At 41.3% G+C, this 26,499-nt stretch overlaps 1 protein-coding gene across 5 annotated transcripts in view; it reads left to right on the top strand.

Annotated features, from left to right (window-relative positions):
- The window catches only part of CDH18 (cadherin 18), a 625,894-nt gene that overhangs the window by 402,317 nt on the left and 197,078 nt on the right, over positions 1-26,499 (top strand). For 4 of the 5 annotated variants that reach the window (XM_053397117.1, XM_053397113.1, XM_053397116.1 and 1 more), the window contains 2 exons: positions 10,228-10,418; positions 16,909-17,402. In XM_053397117.1, coding sequence (XP_053253092.1) covers positions 17,175-17,402 — 228 coding nt within the window. In that variant the 5' untranslated portion in view covers positions 10,228-10,418; positions 16,909-17,174. The remainder of the gene's footprint in view (positions 1-10,227; positions 10,419-16,908; positions 17,403-26,499) is intronic. The other variant, XM_053397118.1, reaches the window with a different exon arrangement.

The raw sequence follows: 26,499 nt of genomic DNA on the forward strand, positions 1-26,499 counted from the left end.
CGCTCCCAGTAGTCCCTATATATTTGTGAATAAACATATATTATAAGGAGGTCGCAACACAAAGGAAACAAAATGCAGTAGTGATTTTCACAGCTTGGGGAAGCGTTGATAACTGCTTTATAGGCTTGCCTTAGGTTGTAAAAGCTACCATGAAAATACATTAAGTGAATTTTAAAATAGGTTTGTAATATATTGAAACAGTCTAAGATCCTAAAATACTTGTTAACAGAAACAAAGAGTTGGTACCAAAGAGTTTACAGATGGAAGTATATATAGTACACACAATACTGGACAAATGCTAAATTACCTAGTGTTTAAGAATAGATATTTTGAAGTTTTAGGATGTAACAATTATTTCCAAATTAACATGCTATGCGCAAGTAGCTGAAGAAAGACAAAGAATAGGTTATTTTGTTATGTAATTGACTCCTTTCATCATGTGCAGGTATTCTATCCAGCATGTAATCCACAATCACTTTCATATTACTATAGGAAAATGCACATTCAGGCTTCAACCCTATACATACTTCCATGGGAGTAAGCCCCATAGAACTCCACAGGGTTTACTTTTGAGTAGACAATGTATAAGGTGATTTTGTAAAAGGAAATTGTAAAGCATCTTATGAAAAATTAAGCTTTTAATCTGCTTGCGTCCGTAAATAATGGACTTATTGTTTGCTTCTGCTTCTTAAACAATCAAGATGTAAAAACCAGAGAACAGCAATAAAAACATGCTGTGAGTGCAGTTGGAATTTTTCATATCCTGTCAGTGAAAATCAAGGTGACCCAAGATTGAGAGATTGTAGGTTTTGTGTACTCTTCAAGGTGTTGTTTCCTCCCCACACCCATTTCCCCTCTTATTGTTCCACTGATGTGTCAAATTGAGTACTGTATGTTGGGGAGGAGTGCTAACACTTGAATCAGAGCTGCAAGGTCTTTTATTTTCTTCTTAGATCTTCCATATAGATGACATGCTGCTACTTGATGCACTTGAGAGGAGTACAGCAGTTTAAGGAAATAAATATTGCCAGAAATCAGAGCATGTTAGACTTCCGCAAAGACCAAAGTAAAGAGGAGAAGGCCAAAGTCTAGGTTTCATGACCTAATTATAATAGCTTCTTTTTTAAACCACGGATAGAAATGTGGTAAAAGGAAATGATATTTCAAAAGGGTGAGTTGAATACACATGAGCTCAAGCAAATGGCATTGGCTCCTCCTGAAGGGGGTATGGAGGAAGGAATGCATTTTTAGAAGGGATGTCACAAGGGTTTGTTCAAGCCAGAGTTGGAAAAGATCTCTAGGGGTTTAGAAGACCTCTTCCCCAAAGGGAGGCAAATATCCCAACCCTCAGATTTTCTTTCCATTTTCATTCAAATTCCAAGCATCAGGTGAGGCAGACTTCCTCACTTCGTACTGATTGAAAAGGTTAATTGGAAGGGAAGGGTCTGCTCAGTCAAGAAGACGATAATAGCAACGCAGCAGTGGTTGTGTTTGATCATTGTCCCCATTTTGTTTTCTCCTGTGTTTTTGCGTCTTTGTGCAAGTGAGGCATGGCTGGCAGATAGATGAAGGTGAGCTGAGGGCTCTGTCAAATTTGTTCAATGGAAAATGAAATCTTTTTGCTGCTGCTTGTGTAGCCTCAAGGAGAACACGGAGCCCTTGACCAAACACTGTTGCCTTGTCCTCCTTTCAGAGAAATCCGTTTTTTTCCCTCCAAAGGAAGCACCTGACATCTAGCAATAACTTTCGGGGGGGGGGGGTTGTGTCAAGATGTCCTCTTGTACCAGTGTTCAGGTGGCAGCTTTCTCTCACAACCAGTTTGTGCTATAATGCTAAACTGCAAAGTGGGAGGTGGGATTTGGTTCCTTATGAAGGTTGCTTGGAGAAAGCATTTGTGCAAATTTTCACAGTGGCTACAGACTTAGAAATTTCCTGTTAAACTATAGCAAGCTGTTAGGCTAAGAGAGCGGGACTACAAACAACATGATGCAAGGTGACTGTCAGTGAAGGCTGTCAATGGAAGAACATCTAATGAAAAGGTACCAGAGCAAACTAAACAAGCTGACATTTTTTTTTTAAAGCAAAGACTTTTCCATAGAAATCCATTCCTTTGGACCAGGAAAACAGGTTTCAAAATACAAAAAAGGGGGGGGGAGAATTTCTCATAATAATGTTGTGCATCTTCAGAGTCTTGAATCTGAGGGGCTAAATGTCTTAAGTTCAGGGGTAGGAAATCCTTTGGCCTCCAGATGTTATTGGACATCAAGCTCAGCTAACATGACCAACAGTTAGGGATGCAACATCTGGAAAGCCATAGATGCCACATCGCTGCTTTAGCTGATAAAACTATCATTGGCAAAGCAGATTACGTCAGAATTTTGCAGCAGCTGGTATTTACGAGCAGTAAATGAATAAAACACTATATTTCCCCCTATTTGATTCTTGTAAATAATTCATCATATGACTTCTGACATTTTGCAGTAGGCTTTATGATGTTTTCATGTCTTGAAATCTGGATCAGCGGTGCAGGTCAGGATACTGGATAATGCTGTGATAGGAGGTGGTGCCTCGTCTAGAACACGCTGCCAACCATATTTCTTTTTAATCAGTTCAGTTATAGTGTCCGTTCAGAGGTTTTGCAAAGACTTAACGCTCCTCAGTCTGACTTCTCATAGATGAATGTGTGAGCTGCAGGACGGTCCTCCAAAGTTTGAAGATTAATGTTCAGCAGCGTCAATGCATTCCTAAAGGCTAGGAGAAGGCTTAGTAGCTGAAAAAAGCCAGGACACAACCCAAAGAAGCAAGTAGAAGACCTTATGCATTATATCTTGCACTGCCCCTTATACAGTGGTACCTCAGGTTAAGTACTTAATTCATTCTGGAGGTCTGTTCTGAACCTGAAACTGTTCTTAACCTGAAGCACCACTTTAGCTAATGGGGCCTCCTGCTTCCGCTGTGCCGCTGGAGCACAATTTCTGTTCTCATCCTGAAGCAAAGTTCTTAACCTGAGGTACTATTTCTGGGTTAGCGGGGTCTGTAACCTGAAGCGTAACCCGAGGTACCACTGTATAATGAAGCAAGAGAAAGATTTTTAGCACCTATAATGACAAGGTCCCCTGGCCTGAACCCCTCTGACATGATTTTGTATCTCCTTCCAGACACAGATAAGTATGTGACCTGGTGTGTAGCACTCTTTGCAACTGCCGCTAGGAAAATTAGCGCAAATTATATAGCCAAGGTAGCCACCAACTGTAAAGGAGATGAATTTATTTGACCCTATCTACATCAAGCTACATCAAGCTGGGATGCGGGTGGCACTGTGGGTTAAACCACAGAGCCTAGGACTTGCCGATCAGAAGGTCGGCGGTTCAAATCCCCGCGACGGGGTGAGCTCCTGTTGTTCGGTCCCAGCTCCTGCCAACCTAGCAGTTCGAAAGCACAAAGTGAAGTCGATAAATAGGTACCGCTCCAGCGGAAAGGTAAACGGCGTTTCCGTGTGCTGCTCTGGTTCGCCAGAAGCGGCTTAGTCATGCTAGCCACATGACCTGGAAGCTGTCTGCAGACAAACGCCGGGTCCCTCAGCCAATAAAGCTAGATGAGCGCCACAACCCCAGAGTCGGTCATGACTGGACCTAATGGTCAGGGGTCCCTTTACCTTTACCTTTACATCAAGCTATATTTATATTCTATCTTTATCACCAAACTCCAAATGTAATTGCACATTGTATTGATTAACATTATTTTGACTATATTAGTGGCCATGTGATAATTTTAGCTTATAAATTTTATTGTTTAATGTCTTAACCTGTATATTAAGGTACTTTTATAGCTCTGTTTAGAGTAGGTAATGTCTTGATAATATAGATGTTTTAAGTTTTTATATCAATTCAGTATATTTTCTTTTAATTGTTGAATTATTCTGTGTACATTGCGGCAGCCTTTGGCTATGTGCATTAAAACTGACTGAGTGTTCAGGTTTCCAGTCACTCCATCCGAACTCCTTCTTTCTGTGCTCTTCCTTCCAAAAGCCAGCCAGCTTTACAGTGGCCAAGTCTGCAGATGATACTGAACAGTTCAGAGTCATTTTAACAAAAAAGAGATGGTGAAGATCCTAAAAGCAGAGTGAATGGGTAGTAAAATGACAGGTGCAATTCACTGTAAACAAGTGCAAAAAATGATGCATATCATGGCAAAAAAACAACACCACCCCAAAAAACGCCATCAATTTCACATGTACATCCACAGGGTCTGAATTGGCAGTGAAATGCAACCTTGGAGTTGTAGCGGATAGCTCAATGGTCAACTCAATGTGTGGCAGCTGTGAAAAAGGCAAATTCCACACTAGTGTTCATTAGGAAAGGAACTGAAAACAAAACTGTCAATGTCACAATGCCATTATGCAAATCTGTGGTGAAACTGAATTTGGAATACTGTGTACACTTCTGGTCACCTCAACTCATAAGGGCTATTGCAGAGTTTTTAAAGCTTCTGAAAAAGGCAGCTGAAATTATTAAGGGGGTGGAGCAACTCCTTTTTGAGGAAAGGTTATTTTTCTGACTTTTTAGCTGAGAGAAAAGGTGAGTAAGATGATAGAATGATAGAAGCTTATAAAAGTATTCATGGCATGCAGAAAGTGGGTGGTGACAAGTTTTTTTTCTCCCTCTCATATTACTTGAGTTTGTGGACATCCGTTTTAGCTGAATGTTGGAAGATTCAGTATAGAATCACATTCAGCACAGTTGTCCCCACAGGTGACAATGATTGCCTCCAACTTGGATGGCTTTAAAAGAGGATTTTTTCTAATTAAAAATTAGATAATAATTCTTCTAATAATTAGAAGAATATAAAGTTAAGCATGGTTTAAATAAGGGTTTGAATTTGCTGAATTTGATTGGAATAAAGAGGAACACAAAAAAGGGGGATGTGAGGAGGTCAAGACAGAGGGGTATGGAATTTTGTTAATATAAAAAAGTGGATTTTTCTTTTTTCTTTTTCTTCTGTTTTTCTGTTTTCTGTTTTTTTGCTATATATCTCTGTTTTTCTGGTGTTTCTGTTTTTTTATGTGAGCTTTATTCATGACAATACTCTATCTGAAACGATGAAATTTCTGATTTGTAAAACCTCAATAAACATTTATTTAAAAAAAATAATAAAAGAGGATTTTTTTTGGGGGGGAGGATCATGGAGGACAAGGATAACAATGCCTACCAGCAATCATGGGTATGTTCTACCTCCACTGTCAGAGGCAGTATGATATTGTTAGAATTCCTGCTCCATGATTGCAGTCATGGGTTTGTTGTCTTTCACATGACGGTATATGTATTGACTCCACAGAGTGGGAAGTGACGGAAACAGGATGTTTGTGTTACTGTGTTCCGTGAAGTGGGACTATGGTCCTTTGTTCTTTTTCTCTTTGCTGTCTGATGCTAGAAAGAGAGGGAGCCATCTTGCAGTGCTCCATTTGTGTTTATATGTAAATAAAGTAGATTAGCCAAAATGCTGAGTTGCTGAGGTCTGTCACGCAAGGTGCGCAAACTCTGCGGATCCCTAAGTGTGCCAGTGCCTGTTGGCATCGGTCACTGTGATGTTTGGGCAGAAGAAAGCTTTTGAAGCTCCCAAATGATTGACCAGGAGGGAGGGAATATGCCAGTCAGGCATGTGTCTCTACCAGGGTCCTACTCGAGTGTAGGCTGAACTCCTGACAACCATTTCCTGGGAATCATAGGAGGGCATAGTACTGCTGTGCTCATGTTCTGCTCGCAAGTTTCCCACAGGTATTTGGTTGGCCACTGTGAGAACAAGACGCTGGCCTCATGGCTTTTGTTATGCTCTTATTATGTTCTCCCTGAGCTTACAAAGTCCACAATCAGCTTTTTTGGGTTCCTTCTCTCCCATTGGGTGTATTTTTGCTATTCATTTTTTCCCTTAATGCAAGTTTCACCAACCCTTCTGATATCTCCTTCTTGTGAGAGGGTGGCTACGTAAGGACTCGCATTCAGACAAATGAGTCCGCCGTTGGTATTTGTGATATTACACCACCAGTGGACATGACTTTGCTCCTGCAGAATTAATGCTTAGCATACAGGCAGCTTACACTGAAGTCATAAAAAAGACTGGTGTGTTTGCTATTGGTGTGTGGAAAGTGTGGCTAGAAGCCTCTCAGAATAGTAGAAGAAAGAGAGAGAGAGCCTCAAGGTCCATAAATAGCAACACCCTAGTGGTCCCGGGCCCTAAGGAAGTTATATTAGCTTCAACCAGAGCCAGGGCCTTTTCAACTCTGGCTCCGGCCTGATGGAATGCTCTGCCTCATGAGACCAGGGCCCTGCAGGATCTGATTTCTTTCCGCAGGGCCTGTAAGACAAAGTTGTTCTGTCTTAGCCTTTGGCTTGGAGCCAATTTGATTCCCTCCCTCTCTTTCTTTTTTCTTTTCCTTCTCCTCCTGCAAGGAGGCTACATTTTAATGTTTTAATGTTTCCATATTTTAATGTTGTATTTTAATTTTGTTTTTAAGTTGTAATCATTCAACTTGTTTTTATTATTGCTTGTAAGCCGCTCTGAGCCCGGCCTTGGCTGGGGAGGGTGGGGTATAAATAAAAATTATTATTATTATTATTATTATTATTATTATTATTGAACATGCAGTGATGTAATGAAGCTGGATAGCAGTAGATTCAAGGCCAAACCACGTAACTATCAGGGGACTTCTGTGCCACAAGGTATACTAATGATCTCTAGCTCAGATGGCTGGTTTTTCTTTTGTTAAGTATTAGACAAATTAATGAGTAAGCCTCTGAGTTGTTAATGGAACTTCCATGTAGATCTGAATACCAGGCTCTTGAGGCATACCATAGGGGGAAAACTCTAATTTAGGGTCAAACTAGATGTGACACCGTTCATGCAATTAGCAATTATTCCTGAACCAGACCCCCTCCCTCCAGGCATTCTGTCTGCATCGAGAGAACAGCTCCAATCGCTGTGCTAAAAGAATATTTATACAATTGCTAGTTGTGGGTATGGGTTCCTGTCCAGTTTTGCTCTATGAATCCCTTCTTGTCTGAGACATCTGGCTGTTTTTTGTTGGAAACAGAATGTTGAATTAGTGCTCTGATCCACTAATACAGTTATTATCCTCTGAAATGCAAAAGCCCTGATGCAGAATGGATTCCCTTCAGTAACCGGATAGAGGGGGGCATTTATCTGTAAAAAAACCCACATCCAGACCATTCAGTGGGCCTTAGATGCCCATCACAGTGCAGATGGAGTTGCATATCCTTGCCATATTGGCTGTGGTCAAGAGAACCTGCTTATGCATGCCACTGGCCTTTTTTGCTGGATCCAGGGAAACACTTTTGCCTTCTAGATTCAAATAGGAATGCTGTGAGTGTGTGTTGTCGATCCTTGCAATATTTTAGTGCTTACATTTCCAGTCTTGGCAGGTAGAAATGAAAAATAATGGGGAGGGGAGGAGAGTTAAGTGGTCATTTTCAAACGTCAGAAAAGTTTTGGTTCACTTAGCATCTGAGCTCTGGGTTGAAGGTTCAGATCACTGCTTTGGTTACCCTTGACTTTAACTGGCTGGGAGAGAATGAGAAAAATAGACCACAAATGAATCACAGTCTTAAATTGTCGGGCATTTTGCCAGCAGCTGAGCTATTAAAGCTGGCTTTCCCATCAACGCTTAAGCAACAGGTTTTTGAGAAGTCAGCTTTAAGAGGACAGCTAAAGTTAGATAAAGGGCTTTATTGCTTAAGCCCCAACTAATGAGCTCTTGAGTGTTTTAAGGCCGTTTTGCCAATCATTCTCTACTTTCTCTCTCTCACACACACTGCAGTAATTAAGGATCTGTTTACATTTCAGCTGCAGACCTAAAATGTTATAACTCAAACACATTGTGTGTGTGTGTGTGTGTGTGTGTGTGTGTGTGTGTGTGTTGGGGTGAGGCAGATGGGGAATACTCAGCTGTGCTGTTACTGTGAGAATTCAGAGTACTATTTATCACCTGCAAAAGGTATCTCAGGGATAGCTTTCTGCCACATGCCCTTCTCCACACATTAAGATCTGCAGAGTCAGCCTTGCTCCATGTCTTGCTGCTTGCTGAAGTTCCATCTGCAGAGTCAGGGAGAATAGCTTTGGGATAGTGGTACCCACTCTGTGGAGTACCCTCCCTAGACAGCCTTCAACTTTATTTCCTCCTCTTATACCCATCCCTCTGGCATCCCTTTCCTGCCTATTGGATTCAAACCCTCCTTCATAATATCTCTACCCCACCCTACTCCCATCCTGGTTTACTTTTAACTTCTAAAAGGGGGAAGAGGCAGCATGGAAATGTTTTAGTAAATTAATAAATAAATCCTGCCTAGTCCTTCATGTTATGACAGCTCATCCAAACACTATCAGAGGCGCCATCACTGTAGACTCCCTCAATACATCACAGTGCCTGTGAAATGTTCTCTTCCAGGTTTTTTGTTCTCTCAGCTTCCGTTGCTTCCTGTTAACAGCTGGGAGCAAATCCAGCTGTGATAGATACAGCTCTGCATATATATATATTTCCATACAATTGCACAGTATATGCACTTGTTCTCTTTCCCTTTCCCAGTTTAGTTTAGTGAATTGATTCATTCTTGTCCAATTTCTGTGTCCTTGCTTTACATTGCTCCATTTCCACTTTACAAAACTGTTTCAGTGGTTGACCCCCTTCATAAACGTCTTGCCAACATTTATAAATTTCTTCATTCTAGTATGATGGTTTGTTTGCTTTTGTAATGGTCTCAACTGCTATGGGTGGGTAATAGTATATTAAAAATAGTATATTGTAAGACCCTCCCCATCTCAATAAAAGAAAAAGAAATATCCAGAGAAAGTTGTGTGGGCCTAGACATCCTATTATATCATGCAAGACTTCCAATAGACATGAATAACTTTGTCTCCTGCTTTCTTTAGAACTTAGACACCATTATTGTTTTTCAGGATTGGATTTTAAATATAACTATTAATGGTTTCCAATCATTTCACACTATCCTGCCTTCTGAAAAAATTACCTCCCCAGCTCTAAATGTAGCTTATTTCACAGTTGCACATTCCACTGGTGCACTGAGGAGGGGTGGGGGAAAACTGGCAATGCAACAGCCCCAAACCACCTAGTGAGTACACGTTCCACTGTCAAGAAGTTGCTTTTCAATAACATACCAGTGCAACCCTGTGTTCTATCTTGTAAGGTAGGGTTACCAGACATCCCCGTTTCCTGGGGACTATACAACCTTTAGAAGACATCTGAAGGCAGCCTTGCACAGGGAAGTTTTAAAATGTTTGATGTTTTATTCTGTTTTTATATTTGTTGGAAGCTGCCCAGAGTGGCTGGGGTAAAATAATAATAATAATAATAATAATAATAATAATAATAATAATAATAGAAATAGAATAGGACACACCTATTTTCCTTGGAGAAGTCTTGGCGAGTATGGGGAATGTGGCTGCAGAAAGTCAGGCAAACCAGCCAGTTGACACTGTATGTCTGTATGTGGTGTGGACCCTGGAAGTGTCTTGCTGGTGTCTGACCAGACAGGTGAGCTCCAAAGCCCTCTGAAACCCCAGCTGATTTACAGTTCATCTTGGCCTTTGTGCTTTCCTGGTTGCAAAGCTTCATTTAGCTTGCATCACGATGCTAGAGTTGGGTCCCTGGGAATTCATTAGAGTCTCACTGCTTCGCTAAGCAGGAACCAGTATACTCTAATGAGTTTCAGCAGCACAAGAAGAACTTTATCCCTCCCTTCCGGTACCCCTCCATCAACTTATTTAATTATTTATTTTAATTCCAACCTGCAGCAACACAAGAGATATGGAACTCATTTTGCAAGGGTTCCCAGGAGATAAAAAAGAAAAGAAAAGTTGGCTCAGTGGTAGCATATGTTCTTTCTTTCAAAGGGGAAAAAAACCCCATCATGTACACATACACACACAACTCCAAAAACCACAGGTATTATCAGTGGTAGAATTAGAAATCTTAAGCAGTTTGAACTGCTGTGATCCATCAGAGGCAGAATATATGCCATAAAATTGATCAAGCAGCATAAACACAAAGAGACCTCATTCAAGAAATAATTATCAAGGAACAACAGAAATCCTACGTGTAGACTGTTCCATAAAAAGGGGAAAGAAATATTATAATGGATTCTCAAGACCTTCCTCAAAGAGACAGTTGCCTATATGATATTTATTTCTTCTTTTTAGCATGGTCACAGATGCCCATTCGCAAGAAGTATCTCAGTGAACAAGGAAAAGAAGCAACCACTGAAAGATCAAAACGTGGAGTTGAGAAGGAACGTTTGGACTTGGATTTGTCTAATGGAATGTCGGTTACATGTGGAGTGAAGCAACGGTATTCAGTGTAAGCTTGTTCTTCATACTGACACCCAAACACGGTGAGTACAATGCAGATGTGGGTCACTTCCAGATGACCTGTTTGTTTAGCTTTCATCCTGATTTGCTTCCACAAAGTTTTGGGGAGGTCAGAGAGTGTTGGCTGCTTACTGAGCTCATGCTCTCGTGCACCCACAGGATGTGGCAAAAGAACAATTAGATATCTAGATCCCCATCAGATCAGCAGTATAGCGTAGGCAGAAAAATGTTGCTACTCTCCTCCAATGGGCAACTGACTAATTACATACTGCGGTATAAAGGATCTGAGGGAGCAATGGGATGTATGTCCTCATGCCAATGTGAAGCATGAAAGTCCTGTAGTATCTTCCTTTTGAGATGAGCAAGGCAAAATCACAGACCTGCCAAAATGCAAATGAGAGGTTTTGTTCATAAAGCACTATAGATGGTTTCTGCCACCAATGAAGAATGCTGCCTTAAAATTGTGACTGTAACTGTGTTTGCTTTTGTTTCTATGTTATCTTTTAGAGCAAGAATAACCTTTCTTTGTATACATTGTGTTTGCTTTCTCCTTACGTGCACACGCTCATACAGTGGTACCTTGGGTTACAAACACTTCAGGTTACAGACTCTGCTAACCCAGAAATAGTTCCTTGGGTTAAGAACTTTACCTCAGGATGAGAACAAAAATCGCACGCCGGTGGCAGCGGGAGGCTCCATTAGCTAAAGTGGTACCCCAGGTTAAGAACGGTTTCAGGTTAAGAACGGACCTCCGGAATGAATTAAGTATGTAACCAGAGGTACCACTGTACCGTGTTTTCCTGCACTTAAGATTTGAGGTGTATAGTTATTGTTTCTGACGATGTTTTTAAGAGTCAAATTGCAGCTGGTTGTCTGAATCTTTGGTCACATGTCACTGTTATTAGAGTGACTAGAGGGTTTTTTTTCTTTCCATTCTAATGACTGGTTGTGCCCAAATTGAAAAGTCCACTGACTGTAGTCACACTCCCTTTATATTTTTTTGTGTTCCTCTACCCATTAATATATCTTGGAATTAAGAGCTCTCAAACAGGTATACCCCTTTCTCAGCTTTTTTTTTTTTTTTTAGGAGGGCAGGGGGTTAATGCCTAGCATTATGGAATTCTAATCTTGTGGGAATGTAGGAGATTAGAAAAGGAGCTATGTGTTTGCCTGAGCTAGGGCAAACTTGGTTATTGTCATAAACTTTTGTCTGCAGCTCATGGCAGTACTTTGACTCAATGCCACAATCTCTATCAGCCACATATCTTCTGAACTGAGCTTGCAAATCGAAGTCAAATTTTTTTGCAATAGAAGAAAAGCAGCTTTTTGAGTGCACTATTCTGTGATACTAGCTGAATACAAATGGCGTTGTATGTATGCATGCCCCCCAAATCTGGAAAAACTCCAGCGACCATGCCAGTATAATATTGGTAGGTGCAGAAAATCCCTCTGTCTCCCAGGCAGGAACCTCAATACTCAGCCTAAAATTGCAGAGAGAAGCAGAACAGCCAGCTCTTGAACTATCAGCCAAGCATGCATATTATAGCATTTGTTTCATTGTACAATACTTCTAAGATTGTGTTTATTCACCTGTCTGTTCACCTATTCACGTATTACACCTGAATAGTGGTAATGCAGCTGCCAAATTGCTCCATTTTGCAACAAGACCAATTTTAGCACACAGTGAAGTAAACACAAAGGAGGGAGGGGAAAGAGAGTATCCTCAAACTGCTATAAAAACGTGATCTGTCCATAACACAGAGCAATCAGACAAAAGCTTTACTGGTATAATGGTCTTTGAATGCACCACATAGTGATAATTGAGCTTAGTCATTTGAATCTGTTCATGGATGGAAAGGTGGATGAGAGAAACAAATCTGAAACTTTGTGGGTGCAAAGATACCGTGAAGGGGTGATTGGAGCAGGGAAAATATGAGTGAGGAAAGGGTTACACATCCCCCCATCCTGTGCTTCTACATTCCCAGGAGCCTCTTCTTGAAGTACCGGTAGTTTCCCCAAATACTGTAACATGTCTTTGTACCTTATTCTATTGAAGTTAGGCGCCTGCAGATGATGCAGGCATATCACAAGGTGGCATTTAGAAGTCCAAGTGTGGCTCAGCACAAGGCAAGGCACATCAGAACCTTGGATAGCTCCCAGTGATTTCTGCTGACTGATGTGTGAAAGGACAGAGTCATCAGTTTTCAGAAGGGTTAAGAAGCATGGCAGGGCATTCCCTTCCAGTGACTCCACCACTTTGAGAGAAGTTTAAAGCAGGGATGGGAACTACTGTACCTCTAGATGTTGCTAAATTACAACTCCCATTAGCCACAGCAACCATGGCCAATGGCCAGGGATGATGGGAGTTGTAGTTCAGCAATTTATGGAGGGCCCAAAGTTCCCAAAACCTGATTTAAAGGGTCCAAAACCGATTCTGCATGGTCTTGTCTAGGTGTGGAGCAAGAGAAGTACAGGAGGGTCATCCTCACAGACTGACAATGTTGGGAGAATAGTGTCTTCAGGCTGGGACAGTGTAGAAGGCAGTGCTGAGTGGGATAACTGGTGAGTGATATCAGTCCAAGTCCTTGGGTCCCTAACGTTTTGCTCGTAGTGTGTTTCTCTCTGACACATGTTCTGTATGAGGTGTCTGGCAATAAATGTGCACTGGGAGGACTCAGGATTGTGGTGGCAGGTGGGCCCCACTCTTATTTCAGCACATTCAATAGATTGTGATATCAGATGTAATGTGCATACAAAGTACCGTATGTTGCTAAGCTTGTCAATGATATCAGGATCCCTCAAATATTCAGTCAAACTGTGTTGGTTATCTGAAAAGGACTTGGATCCAAAGGCATGTGGAGTAGCTGGAGTACGAGTTGTCCTAGGACACTTCGTATAGGTTTACTGTCTATGTGAATTTCTATATACATTTCTATCAATTGTAATAGAGCTGTACAACAATTATTATTTTCTGTCTTCTTGCTGCACAACATGGTTAGGTTTCATGCCAAATGATATCAAGTGTGAGTGGGGAGAACATCTGATTGGAAACTGATGCATCACATAACTATACTTGTTATCAGGGGAGCCATGGCTGGTGCTGCAGACCTTAGACTGGGGACTGTGACAGTGAGGCCCAAGTGCACTTCTTGCATCACCAGAGCAGTTTGTTGGTAGTAGAGTTTAGATCCTTGCTCCTCTTCAGCAGCAGCACCATCTAGATCAGCCTTTCTCAACCTGTGGATCCCCAGATGTTGTTGAACCACAACTCCCATCACCCCTTGCTAGCAAGGCCAGAGCTCAGGGATGATGGGAGCTGTAGTCCAACAACATCTGGGGACCCACAGGTTGAGAAAGGCTGATCTAGATGGTCAGAGTGCATACTGCAACTTTTCAGCCCAGCAAAATCACATGACACGAGGAGTTGCTAACACATCACTACTGACTTTGGCCTGTTTCCTCTGGAAAACTTGCCAGGGTCTACTGAACTGCTTTCCTGTCTCCAGGTTACTAGCTCTGATGTTGCCTCTGTGTAATTTGTGATCCGGCACATGAAAGAAGAGGATGTAGATTATCTATTAAGTCTTGTTTGTCCAAGAGAACTGGAACTGAATGGTGTCTCTTCCATGGCGTTTTGTAGAAGTTAATATCAAGTGTTCATATTCTATTTGTTCTTGGCTTAGGGAGAAGTAATTTTGTGTTGGTTGTGCAAAAGGAAAAGGAAAGTAGAACAGCTGAATTATTTAAGATCTTCTCACCCATGCAGTGATTGAAATAACTCCCATTCGTAACCTTTGAGTGCTGCTGGTTTTATTTTTGATAATAATATGTTGAATATTTATTGGGAAAAGGATAGGGAGATGTGACTGAGCCCTTGCTCTACTCACCTCAGATATAATACTGGTTTCAAATGATTAAGTGATCTGGGTTAATACAGTATTTTGTGTTCCCTGGAAAGCAGATCACATGCAATCAATATTGCTAGCTTCATCTTTAGTTTAAGCCTCCCTCCCCCCACCCAACGCAGCAGTGAACCACAGACTTGTGAAGTCCTGGTTGAGTCTTAGCAGGATCAATCCTATAAGACTAATTATGTGGAAAGAAAAACTTGGGGGGGGGGTTGTTGTGTGTGAAGTGGCACAAGCAAATTTATACAGATGTAAATCCAGATAATTATTTTTTCCTCTTTCCTTTTGGCGGAAGCTCTTGCGCCAAAATTATGTTGTAACTTGTTTTGTATTGGAAAAATCTGTGCATCTCTGGGGGTGTTTTGCTCCTTAATTAGCAGTTAGCAGAAAAGGATTGAGCTGGCGTTTGCTCTCTGCCCTGTTGTTGCCTGATGGAACTGTACTTGGATGCGGTACAAACACTGCAAAAGCGCCTCATGTTCCAGTGGGAATCTTCATTTTGAAGCATGTGTACAGAACAAGAGAGAAAAATTCATAAGCCATGCTGGAACTGGGGCACTTTGAGGCCTGCATATTCCTGTGACTTGTCTTCCTCGTTTTCAAGAACCTGACCAGGAGTACCCTGGAAAGATGAGTTTCTTCAAACTTCGTTCCAGGTTCCCCTTCTTTTGTCACATTAGATTGTTAAACAATTCACTACGAAGGGCAGAGGTGTGATTACCATAAGATAATGGCACCCATGGGTGTAGGAGGCCTGCGCATGACAACCTGTTTCCTGCAGCATTTGCTTTTGCTGGATTTTAAGGCATCTCTGTGTGTGTGTGTTTGCAGGAAGACAAGAGTATTATGCTCTTTCTTTCCCAACTCTCATGTCTCTCTCCAGAATATTGGCATCTTTCTTCTCCTGCCAAACACACACACACAAAAACAACACACTTCCATAATCTTCTCTCAGAAATATCTGTTTCCTAGAAGTACTCAGCAACCTGGCATCAGAGAGAGGGGGGCATACAGTGTGTTTGGGGTCTGAAAGGTGGGGATGTCATACCCCCAAAAGAGCTACCACCTCCCCTTATCACCGTTGAGTTGTTTTCAACACAGTTGCCAATCCCTCACCCTCCCTGATTTCTTACAGGAGCTTTTGATTAGTATAGATCCATGACATTATTGTGGTTGACGTTCTAGTAAATACAGTTCTCAGAATTACAAAATGTCTTCCACACAGTGTGGTGGTTGTTTTTTCTTTTCCTTTTTAACACACACACACACACACACACACACACACACACACACACACACGTATGTATATTTGAATTCTCTTTTCCCAACCAGGTGCTGTGTATGTTTGTCTATGTGTGTGCATGTAATAATCATTTTCCTGTTGTATTGGAGTAGGGAGCAGTAGCATAGTCTTACACAGGGGCCTGCAAACTTTTTCAGCAGGGGCCGGTCCACTGTCCCTCAGACCTTGTGGGGGGCCGGACTATATTTTGAAGGGAAAAAATGAATGAATTCCTATGCCACACAAATAACCCGGAGATGCCTTTAAAATAAAAGGGCACATTCTAATCATGTAAAAACAGGCGGATTCCTGGACTGTCCGTGGGCCGGATTTAGAAGCCGATTGGGCTGGATCTGGCCCCCGGGCCTTAATTTGACTGCCCATGGTCTTACAGCTGCTAAGACCAACTCCAACCCAGAAAGCCTGCCCTTTCCCCCAAAAAATGCTTCATGAAAAAGAAACAGTGCTCTGCATGCATTCCCTGTGTATCAATACTCAAAACATTCCAATGCAGGAAATTTGTGTCCAAGGATCTGAGTCTCTCTCTCTCTCCCCATGTGCCCTGACAAGTATGATTTGTCAGCAGGAACTAGCAGAACTATATTTTTTGTGACATAGGACGATGGGATGGCCAAGGAGTCATCTCCTGGTGGCAAGGGCGAAGGGTCTAGTCTGAAACAAGTGGGCTGCAAATCAATTCACAGGCCCAACAAGACAAGATCACTCAAATAACAAGGTGTTCACAAGTGCTTGCGATTCGCCGGGCATGATTTTATAGACCTCAGCCATATTGTGCTAATGTGGAAAGTGTGATACATCCCAGGGTATTTGTTCTGAGTGTCTCTGCACTTTCCCTGGTACTACTAATCTCTCTTGAGATGGAATGGCATGAACTGCACTCATGGGAGCATGATTAGAAAGCAGCCTACTTGACAAGGTTTGTGAAGAATGCACGAGATAAGGAAATTGTATTAGCTGGCCCGCGCTGCAGGGCTCTGGATGGGTTATAAATCTTCATAAATAAAACATAAAATAAATTTCCTGTATCAAAGCTTCACACACTTGCAAGATATTGTGCTAGTCCACTCTTGCCATCTGCACCTATTGAAACACTACACTAATTTTAAGATGCATAAACACACACAGTTTCTATAAAAGGTTAAAAAGAATGTTGGTTGCTGCAGGGCAATCTCTTCGCAGAACCTGTTAATGCGGTAATAAGTACATCATTACTGCAGGTCAAAAATCTGAAATTACTGTTCTTAGTGATGTGATAAAGTGTTTTTTCTCCCCTCTCTCTTTTTCTCCTTTTCTTTCCATTAGATATAAAATGTGTGGCTCCAACAGTCAATTGTGAAGATCACAGAATAAACCCCAGCCTCTTCCTCACTTTGCTATTCATGATGTAAATGAACCCAGTCTCTGACCAACGAGGAGCTGAACCATGGACAGGCTAAAAGAAACTTTCTGGACTGTTTTGTTAAATCAGTTATTTCCTTCTTCCATGGGAGCCTACTAACGGATTATAGCGGGAAGGCAAAAGAGGTGAAAGGGGAAGAAAACACCTTGAACTGGAAAGCGATCCTACAATGAGAATTACGAGCACATCTTGTATCTGCCCAGTCCTAGTTTGTCTCTGTTTTGTGCAGAGGTGTTGTGGAACTGCACATCATGGCTCCATCAAGGTGACCAGAAACCAAACCAAACATATAGAGGGGGAAACAGAAGTTCACCATCGTCCCAAACGTGGATGGGTTTGGAACCAGTTCTTTGTTTTAGAAGAGCACTTTGGACCAGATCCTCAGTATGTTGGAAAGGTAACAAGCATCTTTTCTTTTTGCAAATGTTGTATGTACTGCAAACAAACTAACACTCTGGGGCACACAGTTATCAGAACAAGACAGTTGCGGCACACAGTTATCAGAACTAGAAGAAACAACTCTTTATTAAACTAATATCCAATTTGTTAAGAGCATTCATAACATGTATGAAACCTATAAAACATAATATACTTAGCAAATATATAGCATTTTTCTTAAAAACCTTACATCTCCTCTATACACACATGTATATAACCAGTTTCACCAATTATTAGCTTCCCAGTTATCTTCCCATATGTACACCCAAATTTACATTTCCTGGATGTGTTGACTTGGAAATCCCTCTGCAAAATGTCACAGAAAGGGCATTTCCAATTTCTCAAATGGGGGGAGGCTGGCAAAAATATATTAGTTCAAACATACTTATTTGACTTGAGTAACATGTTCATTTGACTACAGTATCCATGACCTCCCAGTCTATACTCAGAAAGAAATGGGGATTGGAGATTTTATTGTGTGACCAAGGAGGCATTGCACTGGAATACAATGTAGATTTATTGAGGGTTGGGTAGGCTTGTGTCTCACAGGACCTATTTTCTTTTGTTATGAGAACACAATAGTTCAAAGTATCAGAAGCGAGTGTAAAATTCCTGCCTGGTCATCAGTTCCAGATCTACTGTGGGCTTGATTCATGACTATCATGAACTCATTTTGGAAAGAATGACTGAGGAATATTTTTTTAAAAAAATCCTAGCTAGATGTTTAGACATTTTGCATGTTATTTTTGGGTGGAAAAGACTGTCACTTTGAGCGCATCTAGCTTTCATTTTACTCCCTTCTTGATTTGCAATATGCAGTGTATACATTCATATATGTGTTAAAACAGAGCTGGGGGAGGTGTGGCCCAGCAGATATAGTTGGGTTAGAGTTTCCAGCATGCCCAACAATTAACCAAGATGCCTGCAACTGATGGGAGTTGGACTTCAGTAACATGTTGAGTGGGCAGGTCTCCATCCTTGTGTTCTAATGTGAAAGGTGGTAGAACTTAAAGCTGTTATGTCTTCCATGATATCTGTGAGTGATTGTGTGAATCTATACATAGTATATTGTGCCTTTCTGGAACAGAATTGACTATCCAGAACTGTGTAGGATGTTTGCTTATGACACACTACCCAAATTGTACTTAGCAATCTTCCTCCATTTATTGTGGGACATCTTTTAGGAAGCTGTTGCTTCCTGCTGATGGGAAGGCAACATCTAACAATGCAACCAGTGCTATTTTTCTAAGGTGAGCTGCTGGAACTCACCACAAATGCCTCCCTTGTTCTCTTATAACAGCAATGGCGCCCACCTGAGAGGTGCCAGAACTGAGTTCCAGTGAGTTCCGGCTGAAAAAAAAGCCCTGCATGCAACATTATGTAGATAATGCTTATTGCAGATGCTGCAGCCACATGAATCTTGCTAAAATTTCAGAGGAGGACAATCTGGGGTTGAGTCTATAATAAGAAAATAATGAGCAGTATTTAATAAAGGTTATGAATAAAGAACAGAAATAAAGTTAAGGAAATTGTTGGGTTCATTGTAGCTAATTTTATGCATATATCTGTTTTATACACATCTGTTGATTTTAGCATATAAATTTATTTATACTTTGGGGCTTATAACTCTGCATTTTGTTTTATAATAGTTCTGTGGTTTATTTGGACTTGGCAGGAATATAAGCAGTTAGGAAATACAAGGTAGTTTTCAGAACTCAGTAATGTTATTGAAAATACTGTGAAGGAGAAGAGCTGGTGTACAAGTAGATAATAAATATATCAGCTAAGTTTATTCCAATGTTAATTATACTAGAAACATTTAGAACAAACGTAGGGGATTGTGTATGACAGGGGTAGCCAACATGTTGCTCCAACACTGTTGCTGAGCTACAAATCCCAGCATCCCAGCAATTTACAGTGGTACCTCGGGTTACATATGCTTCAGGTTACATAAGCTTCAGGTTACAGACTCCACTAACCTAGAAATAGTGCTTCAGGTTAAGAACTTTGCTTCAGGATGAGAACAGAAATCGTGCTCCGGCGGTGCGGCAGCAGCAGGAGGCCCCATTAGATAAAGTGGTGCTTCAGGATAAGAACAGTTTCAGGTTAAGAACGGACCTCCGGAACGAATTAAGTACTTAACCTGAGGTATCACTGTATTTGTATGCTGCCTTTCCATAGTATACCATACTCAAAACAGTTTACACAATTCACTTACAAGACTTAGCTTACTGTTTATCACTATAATTTTTTTGCTAATTAAAAATACTGTAATAAACATACAATAAAATCAGAGTCCACTGATAATCCATCATAAATTCTAATAATAACAATAATAACCTAATCCAGATAACAGAAAAATAATACATCTTCAATGCTAAGTCTTAATCCAAGCAGCAGCTCCTAAACAAAATCCTACTCTGAAGATTTCTAGGCATCCTGAGCAGCAGAATTAGCCTTTGTGCTTTGATTCAGCCAAAGCACAACCATCTCAGGCCAGGTGGGAACAGGCCAGACAATGCAAGAAGCAGGCGTTGCAGAACTCATGATGAGGGACCACAGGTTCCCACCCCTGCTTTAACCCAATGACTTAGAAACCTCCTAAGCTCAGTCATCTGGATGACATCCTGTCTAACTACCTCTAATGTAGAGAGTGAAGTAGGAAAGAGGGGCACCATCGCCAAACTGGCCTTTCATCATCAGCATTGCTGCAATTTACCAGGAGGGGGGAGGGTTGTGACTGTGGCAAGGTAAGCACAATTCAAATTCACTGTCAGAGCCTGTCTGGTGTTGCAGTCTAGTTGCCCCATGGCAGTCTTGCTATCAACACCTTTCTCCTCTCCTTCCTGGGCAAACCCCAGTGCCACCGGTGATGGGAGATTGGTTGAGCATTGCTGCCCCTCACTGTTGTATAGATGTGTGTGTTTGTATGTTAGGGGGTTCAGGGCAAATAGCCTGTTCCCCAATACTCAAGAATATATGTGCTAAATTTGTGCTGCTCATTTTTACAAGAAATAGTTATGCTAGATATGTGAAAGAAAGAAGTGCACTGTGGGTAGTCCCCTGTAATTGCAGGTCCCTACTTGAGACAATTGACCTGTCCAATCAGTCAGTCAGTTAATCCATACATTCTGTTCTCCATAACTGATGGCAACATATATTTACTAGGTTAGCTTTGCTGCTAATTTTATGGGAAATAATCATGCCAGGCATATAGATCAAAGAACTATGGGCAGTTCCTTATAATTTCTCATTGATGGCATTGACCTTTCCAACCAGTCATTAAACTCAATGCCGCATTCTCCATCAATGCTGCTGACGTATTGCATATCTCAAAGTCTTCCTTACATTTTTGTCATACCCACTTTGGAGCAGCTCCATCACAAGAGCAGAATTATTTTGTGTGCATAAAAAGAAGAAGAAGAAGAAGAAGAAGAAGAAGAAGAAGAAGAAGAAGAAATGATAATAATAATATTTTTATTTATACCCCGCCTTCCCCAGCCAGAGCCGGGCTCAGGGTGGCTAACACCAGTAAAATTACAATAAAAACATAATTGGGGGGGAGCAATTTAAAATAAGGGTTAAAATACAATTTAAAATGCAGCTTCATTTTAATAGTAGCCCATAGATCAAAACCATAAGGGGGGGACGGGACATAAGGGTCAGACTGAGTCCAAACCAAAGGCCAGGCTGAACAGCTCTGTCTTGCAGGCCCTGTGGAAAGATGTCAAGTCCCACAGGGCCCTAGTCTCTTGTGACAGAGCATTCCACCAAGTCGGGGCCAGTACTGAAAAGGCCTTGGCCCTAGTTGAGACCAATCTAACTACCTTGTGACTTGGGACCTCCAAAGTCTTGTCATTTGTGGACCTTAAGGTCCTCTGCGGGGCATACCAGGAGATGTACTAATACGTCAGCAATCAAAGTAGTGATTATTCTGCTTCCTGGATTGTCATCTGAAAACATCATCACAGTTTCCTAAATTACCATCTGAAGACTATGTACCATACATCAGACTGGGTTTCCAGTAGGCATGGTGGGAGAGTTCATCCAAGCTTAGTTCAGACTCGGGGAGTTTGGAAGATCTGAGTCTGATTTGGATGTGAGCCTTTGACCCTTAGATTTCCTTTCCAGAGTACGCAAAATATGACTGTTTAGAAAAGGAGGTTCCACAATATATTCACCCCAATCCAATGCAAGCGAATGGAGTGAAGTAATTCTGGTAGCTCGCATGGGGACAGAGCACCCCTCAAAAAAAAAGATGCAAAACCGGGAGAGAGAAAACCAATCCCCTCTGTGAAGCAGTAGCAATCACCCCCCCCCCAAAGATTACAGTGTCACCCAACTTTTCTTTGAATGAGCTTGTTTATATAGTCAAACTAGATGTCAAGGGACGTCAAGGGACGTGGGTGGCACTGTGGGTTAAACCACAGAGCCTAGGACTTGCCGATCAGAAGGTCGGCGGTTCGAATCCCCATGACGGCGTGAGCTCCCGTTGCTCGGTCCCTGCTCCTGCCCACCTAGCAGTTCGAAAGCACGTCAAAGTGCAAGTAGATAAATAGGTACCACTCCGGCGGGAAGGTAAATGGTGTTTCTGTGCACTGCTCTGGTTCGCCAGAAGTGGCGTAGTCATGCTGGCCACATGACCCGGAAGCTGTATGCCGGCTCCCTCGGCCAATAAAGCGAGATGAGCACCGCAACCCCAGAGTCGGCCACGACTGGATCTAATGGTCTGAGGTCCCCTTTACCCCTTTACCCTAGATGTGATGTGGGAGCCTTTCTTTCACTGAAAACGTAGGACTGTGGTGGGTGGGGAGGAGGAGATGCAACCTTTTGCCCCTCACTGCAACTTCAATCTAAACCCCCAATAATAAACAAACAAACTAATAAATATATTCTAGATTATGAGTAGTCTAATACGAAGTACTCTCTAGGTGATGTGAATAGTAAAGTGGACAATGCTAAAACATACCACATAATTCAAGAAAGTCATAAATCAAGAAAACCAACCCCAGCAATAGCCAAACAATAAAACCTGGCCGTAAAATCCAACAGAGTGCGCTTCTAGACCATTATTCTTTCCAGGTGGGATTCAGTCCCATACTGACAAATACAGATTGCACAATTAATGCTGATATGGAGCTCTTGTGCAACAAACTCAACCTCTCACCAAAACGGAACATTTTGTGGTAAGGAAACTGATGGGAAAATGGAACTTTTGGCTTGATATAATAGCCGCTACCTCCCTGTAAACAAGTCAGGAGGAATGTTCAGTAAACAGGTTGTCTGGAAGGGACCAGGGACAGCCACAAATCAAATTCCAGGAAACCATCCAACAAAGCTCACAGTTACAGTTACAAAAGCTAAAACCAGCCAAATTGCTGTTTATTTTGCAGAAGCCAAAACAAAATAGTATCAATGATTTCAAAGCAGTCTTTGCCAACCTAGTGTTCTGCAGATGTTTTGGCCTATAACACCTATGGTGGGCACCAGGTTGGTGAAGGATAGTAGAGAGGAGTTGAATGGCCTTGGAGAACAAAAAATGTATTTTCCTATCACTGAAAATACATTAAAGAGAGCACCAGATGACTCTGTTAGCCACAAAGGTGCTATTAACCCCAAAGTGGAAAACCTGTGTGGTAATAGCAGTTTGGTGTGTATGCGTGAGGATTTAGATTGCAGATGGGGTGCAGAGGCCAAGAGTTATACCCCAGCTACTTTTTCAGCAACACACACACACACATACACTAGGGTTATGTGATATATTGATATATTGTCCCAATCCAGTTTGAAGTCTATATCGTGATATCAGTTTCATAATTTTTGACCTGGCAATATATAACAAATCGTGATGTGTTTTAGAGCTGGGTGCTATATCACCCAAAACCGGTTTGAAGTCCATATCATGATATTTATGTCATAATTTTTGACCTGGCAATATATTGTGACTTAGTGTGTGTGTGTGTGTGTGTGTGTGTGTGTGTGTGTGTTATGCAAAAATCACAATGTGGGGAAAAACGTAAAACCAACCAATGCTTCTACATAGCTCCATCCTTATTTCAGACATTGTGATATAATAGAATATTGTGATATTTAGGTGGTGATATATCATGATGTTGAAAACCAAATATCGCCCAGCTCTAGTCCAATATGAAGCTCCCAGGTCATGGTTAGAGTGACCTTAAAAATGTGAAGTAATATACTGCTCTAAGATTTCAATGTAATTAAAACTGGGTGTGGATCGTGAAGACAATATATCCTGAAAGAAGTGCAAATAATCTGGATTTGTTTTTTAAAAAACATATTCATCAACATTTGTTAGCCTCGATGGCCTTAAGAGGATATCAGTCATGTCTATTAAATGTATCTGAACGTTTCTGCATAGCAGGTATTATAGCATATTTTCATTTTAAACCAGACAGTAAGAAGGATTGATTTTAACCATACAAAATGCTTTAATCTTCTCAGTGAAGGTTTTGCATGTGGCTTATATATATCATGCATGTAATGATGGACAGAAGGCAGAAAGCACAGCATTCTGATATTTTCACACTGAAAATAGCCTCTTTCCCAGTTTATGGTGGTGATTACAGTGCCACCATCTAATACCCAGCTCTGTAATTAAGCCATCTCAGCTGCTGTTCCTGGAACATGTTCTCTAGTCTGGCAGAGCTCAAGACCAATCTATTTCTCATAATGGCATGTGTTCCATCATGACTTCACATGCTTAACATGATCGACTTTTGATGCTTTCTGTTTGTTTTTGGAGAAATGCTGGCAATTGTTCATTCCCCCCCCCCTGCTCATGTGCATCTGGTATCTTACCATTCTGCAATCATTCTTTCTATTTATCTTGGCTTCTCCTGCTTCTGACCTGGTTCAAATTCTTTCTCTGTGGGCCATATCAGCTAAACCTCCATTCCCTTTAGAGGAAATGGCAGAGAAGGAAGCAAAGTGCTTGCCATTCTTTTCTCAATAGCAACTTCTGCAAGAAGCTGTGCTGCACAGGTTTGAGCAAAATTGATTCATTTTTGGCAGTGTGGTGAGTGTTTGTCTGTTTGAGGATGCACTTACGATGTTCCGGTTATACTCCAATTTCAGATTTAAATATAGAAAAGTTAAGGTCTGTCTGTCTGTCTGTCTGTCTGTCCTTCTATCTATCTATCCCTCTAATTTGGGGGTGACAATTTTTGCAGAAGGGAAATGTGCATTCTTAGAATTGGAGGCTTGCTATTGTATCACTGTCCATCAGATCCATATATCTATATCTACTGCTAGAATATTTTTGCTTCCTTTGAAAATTCATATTGCTAGACGCCTTCTTTTGAAAATCCCCAGATGTCTGCCAAGCAGGAACTTTTGCATTCACCTTGAAATTTCACTTTGAGTGAATTTCAGTGGCAACTTGGGTCCCATGCTGACAACTTTTATAAACAGTTTCTTCACTAGCTCCTGACTCCGAGCTGGACACCCTCAGTGCTGCCGAGAGTCAGGTGATATCTGCAGCACAGCTTGATCAGGAAACCTGCATTGATGTTATTTGGCTGTCCTTATCTAAATGCCTTTTGCTTCCCTTAAATTCCTTGGACACTCGGCTTGAGCAGGAGCTTCGATATTCATACTAAGATTTTGCTTTAGGTAAAATTCAGTGTTGAAACATTGGATGAAAGCTACTGCACATTCATGCATAAATGACGACAATGTCAAAAGCAGATATAAAAAATCAGCAACTAGAAAAAAAATATGTTTTGTTTTGTGACTCTTCAGATTCATACTTTCTGCTTAAATCATAGCCATCTTGTAGTAGCTGACCGCCAGCCCATAAGGTCAACGCTTCCTAATTTGGTTTTGTTGTTGGGTTGAAACAAAAAAATCACAATCTTGTGAGTACCCCAATTGTATTGGGTTTATGATTTTGTTTGGCATGTCACTGGCAAAGTATTTAATAACTAAAATTGCTGCAGGCAGCATATATGTGTTGAACTGGTTTTATTTGGACCTGAGCTCTGACATGCATGTGGCAGATAGAAAATATAATGCAGTCTATGGACTGAGATACAGATAAGGATAAATGAGAAAGATATAAGCTATAGATAAGTAGGATGCACAAAGTAGTAGAAGAAAAGCATCTTGACAGCTAAGGTGCTTCTGCACATAGGGAAACGTCAACTTGAAGTACCTTGTTTTGTGAGTGATATTTTCCACCACATCAGTTGCATTCAGAAATGATAATAAAAAAATAGCAGTGCACAATAGTAAATAAATAGCTTTTTGGATGACCCTGATTTACCCTCATCACAAAGATGTAACTGAGTTAAACAAATAAACAAACAGGTGTGTGTTCATCTGTAAATAACTACACACACACACACACAGAGAGAGAGAGAGAGAGAGAGAGAGAGGTACCTTGGTTTAAGAATAGCTTAGTTTATGAACAACTTGGATTAAGAATGCTGCAAACCCAGAAGTAGGTGTTTTGGTTTGTGAACTTTGTCTTGAAAGTAGAACATGTTCCATTTCCTGTTGAGTGTGTTCCATTTGTAAATTGAGTCCCCTGCTGCTATGGGAAAGCACGCCTTGGTTTAAGAACACTTTGGTTTAATAATGGACTTCTGGAATGGATTAAGTTCGTAAACCAAGGTACCACTGTGTGTGTGTGCAGAAAACCAGGTATTCAATCATGATGCACTTAGACCAGTGTTAAATTGGCTTAGGAGCCTTAACCTTAGTGTGTCTAAACTGGCTTAAATGGCTTGGAAACTTTTTAGACTGCATACTTGGTCAGCCAACACAGTGCCCTCCAGATTGATTGATTGATTTTGGAGCGCAACCCCAGAATGGCTTGCTATCTTTGGCCTACAGGCTTCCCTCTGATCAGTAACTTACTCTAGACGTTTATCAGGGCAGGGGGAAACGACATTTAACATGGGCTCAGGAGCTCATTGCTGGGCTCATTGCTGCTGCTCCTTGGACTGGTGTGGAGACAGGGTGTTGATGAGATCAAGACTACATGGGCACACCAACAAAGCCAAACTGGTACTTCTGCCAAAGTGCTCTCA

The sequence above is a fragment of the Podarcis raffonei genome, chromosome 7 (genome assembly GCF_027172205.1).
Source record: "Podarcis raffonei isolate rPodRaf1 chromosome 7, rPodRaf1.pri, whole genome shotgun sequence".
Taxonomy (NCBI): domain Eukaryota; kingdom Metazoa; phylum Chordata; class Lepidosauria; order Squamata; family Lacertidae; genus Podarcis; species Podarcis raffonei.